The sequence below is a fragment of the Rattus norvegicus genome, chromosome 3 (assembly GCF_021556685.1).
Source record: "Rattus norvegicus strain SHRSP/BbbUtx chromosome 3, alternate assembly SHRSP_T2T, whole genome shotgun sequence".
Taxonomy (NCBI): Eukaryota; Metazoa; Chordata; class Mammalia; order Rodentia; family Muridae; genus Rattus; species Rattus norvegicus.
The window spans coordinates 35,607,522-35,619,998 of NC_141536.1; the positions used below are offsets into that span (position 1 = coordinate 35,607,522).

Consider the following 12,477-nt stretch of genomic DNA (forward strand, 5'->3'; position numbering starts at 1 on the left):
TTAGTGTTCTAAGAGAGGGGACTACATTGCTTTCTCAAAGAAATCCGACCCTTATCACAGTCCAGCCTTGACTGCACCCTGATCTGCCTCCCCCGCCTTTAAACTGTTGAGAAATGTCCATTGTTTAAGTCACCTCTCAAAACCTGTTACAGAAGCCCAAACAAGTGGAAGCATTCTTTTCGACAGATTGATCATGTTCTCTGGGGCACACATGTTGTTCAGACCGATGTAGTCCCATTTGTCAAGTTTTGGATTTGGTGGCCTGTGTTTTTTTGGTGTCAGAAATATACCAAGGAAACAAAGTGTTTAAACATTTGGGATTTAGATGGCAAAGAAGAATAAAGACCCAACAGATTTTTCCTACGCAGTTACAACAACCATGAGCATGTTTGTTTACTTGAAGAGGAACAGATACGGTTCTATTATTTATGAACCAAGATGAGCTCTGCAGAGCTCTGTTATGTAAAATTGACTTATTCTAAGGCTAAAAGTCAAGGGAGTCGCAGACCTGGAAACAAATCCCTGTGGCTTTTCTTTGTCTTTATTACCGTGCCAACTAAAGTAATAGCATTTGAAGAGGAAGATCGCGGATGCTCAGAACGCAGATGATCCTTCACGCAATAACGATGCAGCTCACAATTTAATCTTCTGTACGTTTTCCTTTATTACGGTGCAAAAGGAATAAAGAGTCAGTAGAAATCGTACTTCGAACACTGAATCTCTTCCAAACAAGTGCTGATCCACTACCCGATGCTGTCAAGCAGTGCAGAGCAGCATCACTGAGCCTATCTGTCAGTCAACGCAGCAACCCGGGTACGCAGTCATCTCCTCACTGTGGGCAGTTTGGCAAATCTAGCATGTTCTGCAAACTACTTGAATTAAAGGCATTTCTGATTCACAATGTTTTCGACTCACAATGCTCATCTGGATGCCATACTATCGGAAAGCAAGAAGCACACACAAAAGCATTCACACAGACTTCTCCCAAGATTCCCCCACAATTCTGACAGAACCACAACTTCCCAAGTGAGCTCGGCCAACATTCTAATGCTATGTGGGGTGAATACAAACCCCGAGAGCTTAGCAACAGCACACTAGTCATGCCAACCTATGCAGGGGAAGACTTCTTCTCCTAATAATTTTGATTTGCAGGGGAAATCAGTCAACATTTAGTGAGTTCTTTTTTTCAAGGCTTGATTTAGACATTACTTTTTATTCAATGCCAGTCCCATTCACTGTCTACTGGATAACTTTGGATAAGTAGTTTCATATCCATATCTTCATATCCAAATCTTCACCTACACCCTGGGTGGGGGAGGGGCGGGGGGGAGTGACCATGATAACTGTGGCCGAGACTTCAAGTGACCTTTTGCCCTGCAGACTTCATGAGCTGTGTCTTAAACAGGGACGTGTCAGAAGGAGGTCCTATAAGGTCAATATGTGTTCTGTGAACATTCATCAAAACTCTAGGATATCTGCAACACAGTTGTTCAAAAGCCTGCCTCATGTTTCTTTTCTCGCTCTCTCTCCTTCCTTCCAAAACCAGCAGCTCTTTTCTGAGCTCAAGGTAGAACTCCTGGGCCCACTCCTCAATGAGCTCCTTCACATGTCTGACGCTGCCAGGGTAAGACCCATCCCGGGCATCTTGTAGACAAAGGGTAGTGATGTCACCATCCACCCTTTCCTGACACAGGACGTGGTATTTGCTCAGCGTTGGTTCATAAAACTGACACTTGTGTTTCAAGTAAAGAAAAACATCTGTATCAAGCACAAGTGTCTCCGGGCTGCCGGCAGGCTCAGGTACAGAGGTCCCCAGAGTTGGTGCAGAGTTCTCGTTTTTCTGCAGGACCCGTCTAGGGTTCTGTCCAGTCCAGTTTCTCCTCTCACCAGCGTATTTCCTGTTGTTTTCTAAAGCGGAAATAGCTTTTGATATCAAAGCCTGTTTGAGCTTCAGGATGGCCAGAAATGAACCTTGCACAGAGATTTTCCCACTGCGTCCCAATGGGCTAAAATTTAAAGTTGGGATTTTCTTTTTCAGGTCTACTACTAGGCTTTCTAGCACAATCTGAGGCCGAAAAACAGACAAATCAAGAATGGCCATCACATAGTTGAAGACCTACAACGAGAAAGAGAAAAAAGTCAAGACAGCACTGCCGCAGAGCAAGTGGCACACATTGCCTCCTGCCACTCTTCCCAGGGGTTCAGCTCTAAGGTAAAGTCTAGGCTTCCGGCTTCTCGATCTAGCTCACCCCCTCCAGAGGGGCCTACACTGCTCCACATGGATTCACAGCCCATACCACACATCCCAGAAATGAAGTCAAACAATATTTTGAGACAAAATTCTGTTTTGAATCGAAGTGCTTTTCAGAATCCATGGATATGTAAACTGTTGGTGTAAGCCTGACTCCAGATATCCCCCTGCAGTCAGTCCTGCCCTGCATCTCCCAACTTAAATTTCAATAGTGGCTACAACAGAAGCCTGGATTTTAACTTTCATTCTCCTACCCACTTTCCTCGCTCCTTCAAAGTTCCTTTTTAAATATTCATCTTAATTGTTATTCCCTAGTATAAAACTTTCATCCCTGCTATCATCCAGGACAGCAAAAAAGCTCATAGTCACTTTAAAGGCATCACAGGATACACATAATATTGAAATATAAAAACATTTCTAGAGGCAGCTTTTGCCTTTGAGAACTGAGAAGTTACTTCTCTTTCCTAAGAAGCCATGGGGCTAGAGCCCTTTGTGTATCCTTGTATATAAAAGACTTCCCAAAACAAAAGGGGTCCAATCCTCAAAATACAGCCCAGGGCCCAGACTCACCTTTTCACTGAAGTGAGAGACTGTGAGCAGAGGCTCTGAGCCTAGAGAGTGTTTCTTTTGTCTGATGATGGTCTGTGCAACTATGGAAACATTAGCATCAACAGTGTTTATGCCATGACACAACACACACCAACAAGTACCTTAATTAACAAATGGAGACCTTCAGTTCTATTGTTTGCAAAGTAAGTTTTTTACATTTTTTTCCTACACCTGACATTCAAATAGCCTTTCCTTCGAGCTTTAACACACTAAAATTCACCATAAAGGTGTTAATAAGATACTAATTCTATTTTTAAACACACAAATCCATACAGGAGTAAAAAGCAAGAGCCTAAGGTCAATCCTCCATGCCACCCATCAGAGGATTACCGCCTTCCGGAAACTCCACACAGCTGAAGTTTTTTTGTCTAACTCTCTGCTAATTTCCATCCCTGCCTTGCTCTCGACACTGACAAATCCAGACCTGGGGCCTCTCTGATCACTATAACCACCCATGGCTAATCTCAACCTCTATGGCTTTGGACATATCTACGTGATCACTTCCAAACTTCTGCTCCTACTTCATTGTCCTAACAGGTGTCACATCGAGGAAAGCTCACTTCTTCGTCAGCGTTCCCCTGAGCATCTTCAAATACCGTCTTCCAGGTCTCCAAAACTGAGGTGTCCTAAGTACGCACGGACTCTGCTCCAGCCTCTCTACAGCGGCAGCCACTGACAGATCGTATTCTCCACACTGCAACATTGTTTCAGAACAGCAACTCCACTCCTCAGTCCCTTACTCAGAACCTCCAACAGCTCCCACCTCACCACAAGCAACCCAGAAACGTCCCCGGGGCCACAGGCTGCTCAGCACACAGGGGTCCCAGCTCTCAAGGTCCTCATACCTATTACTTTGTTCACACGCATTCCATCTCTGCCTTCCTATTTCTGCAAACACTCAACATACTTCTCCCCATCCCTCCTCACCGCACTCCTCACCACAACAATTTTTACCAGTCCTTCATTTATCCTAGAATGTTCTTCCCCTTTATCCTTATGAATCCCCTTAACCCCACCCCCTTTTGCTTCATTCTGGTCTCCGCTCAACTGTTACAGAAACAGAGTATTTCAGATCTGGGAACACACCTAGTTGGTACAGCACATGTTTTGCATAGATAAAAAAAACCTTGGGTATTGGGTATGTTATCCCCAATATGGCTAGTGTACATGAAACCTTGGATGTAATCCCCAACACACACACACACACACACACACACACACACACACACACACACACACAGAGAGAGAGAGAGAGAGAGACAGAGAGAGAGAGAGAGAGAGAGAGAGAGAGAGAGAGAGACCGACACTGACCACATTGATTTCCAACCAGATCTGGTAGTGTAAATTTGTAATCCCAACTGTCAGGAAACTAAAGCTGAAGGCCCTTAGTTCAAGGCCAGCCTGGGCATCTTGGGCAACATGATAAAATTCCATCTCAAAAAATAAATGAGAAAGAGGGCTGGAGAGATGATGTACCAGGAAAGAACACTTGCTGCTCTCCTAGAGCACCTCAGTCTCATTCTCTGCACCCACATCCGGTGACTCACAATCTCCTGTGTGTAACCCAGCTTCAGGGATCCAACGCCCTCTTCTGGGCTTCTCAAGCACCTCTAGACACATGACATTCAGACACTCATGCACACAAGCATACACATACACGCACCATAAAATAAAAATAACAGAGAGAACTTTTTTCAAATAAAGTGTTAGAAGAGCAAAAGAAATTTCCCAACCCAGTCTACCTAAAACAATACCACCCAGTCACTTTTATCTCTTTACTATTCCTCACACTTTTTCATAACGTTTGTAAGTTAACATATAAATAGATGTAAACATAAATGTACAGTTATAAATAAAGCACAAACATATTGTACATCCGTTGCCCTAATAGACACCCACCCTCACTGATGTACATACACTTCATGAAAACTAAAAAGACTGCCTATTCCATGCATGGTTGTGTTCTCAACATCATCCAGAATAGTATTTAGCAATATTTGCTCCATAAATATCATCTTACACCACTACTGCCAAATTTTTAAAGATATGGCAAGCCCTCGCCACAACCACATACCTGAACACCCCTCAAACAGAGCCTGTGTGTGTGTGTGTGTGTGTGTGTGTGTGTGTGTGTGTGTGTGTGTGTGTGTGCTATTACACCTGCATGGAACTTTCACTCCTGATGGGGTAGAGCCCGGAGAATGTTCTCTGGCACCTATTCCTCTAGTATTCCTAAGCCTAAAAAAGAACTGTCCCTCTTCCAGGCTGGCGTAGCAAAGACAATCTGCAGCCAACCAGGTGGCTGTTTCAAGCTGAGGTGGGAGGCAGAATGGCTCGGTCCTATTTCAGGTGCAGGCCATAGTCCTCAGTTCAATGTTACCAGTGGCAAAGCAAATTCTTTATTAGAATTTTCACTTGATGTGCTGGAGAGATGGCTCAGTGGTTAAGAACACTGACTGCTCCTCTAGAGGTCCTGAGTTCAATTCCCAGCAACCACATGGTGGCTCACAACCATCTGTAATGGGATCCAATGCCCTCTTCTGGTGTGTCTGAAGACAGCTACAGTATATATATATATATATATATATATATATATATATATATATATATATATATATATATATATGTATGTATGTATGTATATGTATATATGTATATATATATATATTAAATCTTTTTTAAAAGAACAAGAAGAGGAGGAGGGGAGGGAGAGGGGGAGGAGAAGATTTTCCACTTGATAGTTTGAGGGATTAGAAGCACAGAGTGTGATTATATTGTTGTTGCCACCAGAAACTCCCAAAGTAATTGTCCCATCTAGGAGATTATATGTAATTTAACTTTATTTTACACATGTTCTATATCTGCCTCCCAAGAAGCAAAATATTTTTTAAAGTCTTCAAGTCTTTTTCACTCACTGACATTTTCATGAGCTATTTTCATATATTTTTGTAAACGTAAAACCGACTGGTTTTCAGAATAGAGTAATTTTTAATTCTACTTGAAACGCTGCCAATCCCATCGACGATCTTATCAATATGAAATTTTAATTTCACTGAGAAAGCACTTCTCAGATGTGCTTGGTTAAGAAATACCTTTCTTTTCCTTGAAGATGATATACGCAACTCCTTTGGATCTTGGTGGATATATCACCTTTTCCACATGTCCGCCCTCATCCCGGAAGTAGCGCTTCACTAACTGGTCTTTTGAGAGGCCGACTGGAAGCCCAGAAACTACAACTGTTCTCTCAGAAACTGTGGGATCTTTGACCGTCAACGCTGATGCCTGCAGGAAAACAGTTGGCTACTGTTTAAATATGAGCCTACGAAAGGTGCAATCACATCAGTGGGATACAACACATCCTTCCACAAAGTTGATCAGTGGGAGTTTGTCTGCCTCATTCCACTTACTAACATAGACGTTAGTCAAATTTGAGAGTTCTGTGCACAGTGATCCCTTTATTTTTTCCAATAGGTAGAAAACAGTATTAAATATTTGATTTTAGGAAGACCCAAAAGAAGAGTGTCATGGGGAAAAAAAGAAAATGAAAAAGAAATAAAGAAATATTTTTGTTTGTTTTTTGAGATGCATCTTTCTATGCAGCCTTAGCTGGCCTTGAACTTGCTATTTAGACCTGGATGACTGCAATCTCAGAGATCCCCCTGCCTCCGTCTCCCCAGTGCTGGGATTAAAGTCATCAGGGAGAGGTACCATTCGTTTTCTAACACTTTAAAGAGGCTTTGTATACAGCTCAGTGATAGAGGGCTTGAGTCTTGTGTATAAAGTCCTGGTTTATTAAAATAACTACAAAGAAGACAACGTTTGAAAGATGCTATACATTTCCTGGATTACTGAGACCCAAGTATGTAAGCCAGTGAGCAGGGGATCCCTCTTACGGTCAGCATCAATGGGAAGTCTTGCAGCAAGGTGCTGGCTGCATAGACTACACCCCATTTCCACCAGGGATCTGAGGTGACAGTGAGTCACAGAGGGACATGCTCTCGCAGAAGCTCGTGCCGTGTGGAGTGCCCAGCAAAACTCCTTCATTTAGATTCGCCTTCTAAGTCCACTTCTGCTTAGCGCCTTCATGTGTCTCCCACCTCAAGTTAGGAAGGGAATCCATCTGCCTCACTCAAGATGTGTGCAATATGCCAGGACCAGTTGCAGCAAAGTTCAGACATAATCCATTTAACTAGCTGGGAAGGACCACACCTCCTGAGCTGGACTGGTGGTTAACCAACCGCAAAGGAGCTTTGGACTCTCAAGACAAGGACTATATTTCAAGTAAGGTCCATCTGGGAGAGAAGCCTACTTCTACCTCCCCAGAAGGACAGCAAAGGAATGGCGTATGTACACACACAGTGTTCTGTTCACCCTGACGGCCTTAAAAATGAAAGCAAAAGAATAAAATCGGCTCACTGGGACAGACTTCAACCGTTTTCAGGGAGACAAAAATAACACGCAGGTATATGTAAGGACAAGACAGAAGAAACAAACAGAGAGTAAGAAAAGGGGGTTGTGGAGTAAAAGTGACAGTCTGCACCACAGACCCTCAGGTGTGAAGGAAAGAAACACACACAAGTCATGAACGGCTACCAGTAACAAACTCGCTCCAGCTTGTTCCAAGCACAGTCTAGCCCCACATACACACAGGCTTGAGCACACAAGTCCCATAGTGGCAGACACTGGAACAGACCTCAGTGAAAGCTGAGGAAGATACCTAAATTAACCCTCTGGAGACTCTAGCTAGCCCGGGCACACATGAGCACTGCAGCCCTCTTTTCTGGCATCTGAAGGGAGCCTGGCCTAAAGATCACGAGCGAACTAAATCTTAAGTAGAAGGGGAAAGCGAAAATGGAAAAGATCCTTTGAGCATCACTAGAAACGTTGCCCTTTATGTGGTTAAGAAAACACATGACATGAGACCAAAAGAGGAAAGCATCTTTAGCAAGCAGTTAGACCTTGCTGGAACCGTATTTGCTCCTCAGGATGCGCTGCTGTCGAGTTTTAACTTTTCCACTAAATGTGCCAAGTCTTCGCAATTCCAAAAACTCAAAAACTGGCTACAAAAGAAAGTGAAGCTATCCAATGTTTCAACATAACAATAAAGGTTGAGCTGACAGAAATTAAAGGGGGGAAATGATGAGGTTACATTACGGAAATCATGTAATATTCTATACAGGTTAAAGTACGTTATAGAGGTACAAAAACAGCCTGAAGAAAAAATTTAAGTGAGATTACAGCTCCCAGTGTTGAAAATGGAAGAAAGCGGTCGCTCCTCCTCACTTACCATCGTGGAATTCAGAAAACTAAGGCGGTGGTGGTGATGGCCCAGAAGATGCAGGGTCTCGGAATCGCTGTCCTTTCAACCAGTAGCTGAGTCAAGATGAGATGGCACGCAGGTCCTACCTAAGGAAATTGTGCTTTTAAGTTTACAATGTATGTATGACACTCTCACCACATGCATCCTATAACTTAAGACATTAATAAAAAAACATATTCATCAAACTTACCTTCCACACCTGACAATACATTGGGCACTACACTACAAGTGGCGAGCAGAAAGACAATGGTCGCTATGAAATTGTGTTCTCTTCAAAACATGTACTGTAGGGGGCTAGAAAATGGCTCAGCAGGTAAGAGTACTTGCTACTTTTACAGAGGGCCTGGGCTCGGTTCCCAGCACCAACATGGTGATTCACTACTGCCTGTAACTCCAATTCAAGGGGATCTGGCACCCTCCTCTGGACTTTGAGACACCAGGCAGGCATGTGGTATACATTCATACATGCAGGCAAAACACACACATAAAATATGATAAAATAAACTTATGAATAAAAATGGCTGTGTCCTCTTTCTGCCATGAAGCACTTGATGGGCTTTATAATTCATATTTCGAGCACAGCTAAGCCATTTCAAAGGAGCTTGGTTTGCAGAAAAGAGGGCTCTCTATTGCTCTACGGAAGGAAACAGAACACCTCATTTAAAACACATCTCACCCACAATATTTACTATAAAACTACAGTAAATGCTATCCAGGATTAAGAAGCCAGATTAATTCTGGATACAGTACAAGAGAGGCTCTGTGAACGAGAGCCCTTGAAGGCTCCATACAACCAAATAGCAAGTAAAAGACATTTTCAGACTGGGCGGTGGCGGTGCACACCTTAGATCCCAGCACTGGGAGGCAGAGGCAAGGTGGGTCTCTGTGAGTGTGAGGCCAGGGTGGTCTATAAAGCAAGTTCCAGGACAGCCAGGGCTACACAGAGAAACACTCTCTTGGACGACCAATCCAAAGGGAGGAGGAGGAAGGGGAGGAGGAGGGAGGAGGAGGGAGGAGGAGGAGGGTATTGTTTTCAGCACATAAATTTCGGGCAGGGAGGTGGAGGAATGCATATGTTTCATATTGATAGAATACAAGACAAAGATAAAATCCTCAAAACTATAAAAAATAAGAACTTACTGGGTATGTGACAAAGAAGACACTTTCATGGCAGTAAATGGTCTGTCTTCCAGATGGTATAGTGTAAAGTTGGAAATACGCAGACCCAAGTGTTCCTCAGTCTAGTCCCCAGACACTTATTGCAAAGTCCCTTACAACTGACTTTTCAGATCTCCAGGCTGGGTGACTCCCTGGCTTTTATCTCTGCAGCTCAGTGTCCTGACAGCCCACACCAGCCTCCTTGGTAAATGGTGGCACCGTCCTTCCAGCTGTTCATCAATATCAAAGACAAAAATCAATTTGAGCTCAGGAAAGCTCCACACCTCATCAGCACTAATGTGTTTCTTAATTCAATTGTCAACGTAGTGCACTTTATCTTTAGAATCAAAGCAGCTCCCTGTGGAGCTTGTTTTGCAAGACCTCACTTCCTTCTGTGATCTCTTCAATGCCCTTCTTCCTTAACTCACTTATGTCTGAGGACATATGGCTGTATGTCTTCTGAGACCCATTGTGAGCAGAGAATTACCAGTCTCCTCTGTGCACAGTAAAGAAGAAAAATGGGTGTCCTGGAAAAAAAAATCCACTCAAATACTGTGAAACAAGGGAATTTCAGCAGAGGTATGGTGGCATTTTACAGTTTCCATGCTCCGCTTTAAGGGGCTCTGGCCTTTATAACGAAAGAAAGAAAGAAAGAAAGAAAGAAAGAAAGAAAGAAAGAAAGAAAGAAAGAAAGAAAGAAAGAAAGAAAGAAAGAAAGAAAGAAAGAAAGAAAGAAAGAAAGAAAGAAAGAAAGAAAGAGAGAGAGAGAGAAAGAGAGAGGGGGGAGAGGGGGGAGAGAGGGGGGAGGGAGAGAGAGAGAGGAAGGAGAGGGAGACAGACAATGGTGTAAAGTAAAACTTCTTAAATGTGGCACTAAGAAGAAACATTTCATTTGCTGTTTTGTTTTCTATTTACTTTTCTCAAACACTTGTTTATTTTCAAGGACTAGACGTTGACGCTCACCAAGTAAAACACACATACACACACACTCACTCATCAGGTGAAACATATACAGAAACTCATGCACGCACAGTAACTGCTCCAAAACATAATCACCTAAGTCTTTAGACAAAACCCGGGTCCCTGAGTAAAGGCCTAGCACCAAGAGAAAGGGGCAGCAAGCCAATGCCCTCAGCTCAGACTCTTCTAACTAGCTTCTTCCAGTAGTTAGCTAGGGCCTCAATTTCTGGGTCACTGTCCTCGCCCCTACTCCTAAACCACCGCAGTCCCGCCCAAACCACCTTCCGGACGAAACCCGCGAGTCCCTGCCTATTCATCAGTGGGGTTAGAAAGGCCCCCGTGTCCCCACCCGTGGGAGCCAGACCTGCCGCTCCCGCGATGGCCACTTCGGGGCGCGCGACCGCGCGGAACTCATGCTTTGGGACCCTCGGCGCGCCTCCCTGCACTGCAAACCAGGGGAAAAACTACTTGCCTGGGCAGGGAGGAGATGCTCAGGCAGCGGGAAGGCCTAAAAGCTGGCAGCGAGCAGGTTCCACTTTCGTTTTCTAGTTCCTGTCGCCCTGGAGACACAGCTTGAAAGGGCGGCGCCGGCTAGGTTAGTCTCTCCGCGCCTTTGCGTTTCCTGCGCAAGACGTCCCGGGGCATCTGGGCTTCTCTCGGTCTCAACAGCGCTTTCTCAAGCCGGACGTCCCACCCCTCCTTCCCGCCGGCCGGGTCTGCCCAGGCTGCAGAGCCCAGAGCCCAGGGCAGGATGACCCTATGATCCTGCCCTCCGAACTCAACCATATGGCCTGGCGATGCTGGATAAATCTAGCCCAGTGAAATCAAAGAAATATGAAGGCAAAGGCAGAGAGCATGAACTCCCGTGTAAAGAAATGGAAAGTGAAATCATGAGATACCAATTTTCAACCAGTTTGCCCAAATTAGCAGCTACTCAATGTTAGCACAAGCCGGTTTAAGTACAACCCTTTTTAAGGTTTGGACATCTCTCCAAGACTCAGAACACAGCTCCCCCACATTCGCACTTTAGCATGCCCTATACTTGAAGCCAAATCCCTCTGACCCCTTCCTGACTCTCCTGCACCTTTGCTGACCCTAAGCCAGTCATAGAAATCAGGATTCCTCTTCCCCAAAGTGGGTCATATAAAATATACACTTCTCGTCCCAAACAGGCTATGAAACCTACTCCCCTCTCTCCGAGGGAAGACTCATTCCTTCAGGAAGGAATGCTGCACCGGGCAAATATGAATCCAGACAGGCTGGGGTGGCTAATCTTGACTGTCAACTTGATACATTTGGGAAGAAGACCTTCTGTTGAGGAACTACCTCTATACTGTAGGCATGTCTGTGGCATTTTCTGTTTTATGTTTGTTTTGTTGTTGTTGTGGTTGTGGTGGTGGTGGTGGTGGTGGGCTTGGGGGTTTTTTGTTTTGATTTTTGTTTTGGGTTTTTGTGTTTTAGGTTTGTTTGGGGGTTTTTTGTTTGTTTTTGTTTTGTTTTGTTGGTTTCTCTGTGTAGCCCTGGCTGTCCTGGACCTGTTCTGTAAACCAGGTTGACCTCAAACCCATAGAGATCTGCTGCCTCGGCTAGAATTAAAGGAGTGTGCTACCACTATTGCAGTGTGGTATTTTCTTGATTGCTAATTAATACAGAAGAGCTGAGTCGACTGTGGGCGGCACCATTTTTAGGCAGGTACACACACCCCCACCCACCAACACCCTCACACCCCCAGCACTGTACGAAATGTAACAGAAAGCAAGCAGACAGGAAGTGGTCAGCAGCAGTCCTGCCAGGTTCCTGCTTCAGGTTCCTTCAGGTTGCTTTAAACCAAAATAGACCTTTTCACGTTGCTTTTGGTCGTGGTGTTTATCCCAGCAATAAAGAGCCAACCAGAACATGAAAGTACAACTTCCTTCCCAAAGCTGTCCATTATTTATCTACCTTGAGCAGAAAAACTTGTTTTCTTTGGGCCTTTGGCTGTTTCTGTCTGATGGCCTCTGCTTCACATTCAATGCTGATAAGCTATTAATAAAATTAGTAGGCTGTTCTTTTGCTCTTTTTTTCCCCCAGTATGTCTGGTAGCTTTTACCTTTACCATGGCTAAGGTAAAGGTCTTCCTGTTCTAGCATTATCAAAACACAATGATGTGCAAAGGTGTAAATGTGCAGATAGCCTCAAA

General features: G+C 44.2%; 1 protein-coding gene across 2 annotated transcripts; it reads right to left on the bottom strand.

Annotated features, from left to right (window-relative positions):
• Positions 1 to 644: 644 nt before the first annotated feature.
• On the bottom strand, positions 645 to 10,815 carry Rbm43 (RNA binding motif protein 43). 2 transcript variants are annotated; one of them, NM_001437724.1, is given in 5 exon segments: positions 645 to 2,116; positions 2,822 to 2,901; positions 5,953 to 6,142; positions 8,148 to 8,266; positions 10,771 to 10,815. In NM_001437724.1, coding segments are annotated over 4 exon segments (1,032 nt in total). In that variant the 5' UTR covers positions 8,151 to 8,266; positions 10,771 to 10,815; the 3' UTR covers positions 645 to 1,357.
• Between the last annotated feature and the right edge of the window lie 1,662 nt (positions 10,816 to 12,477).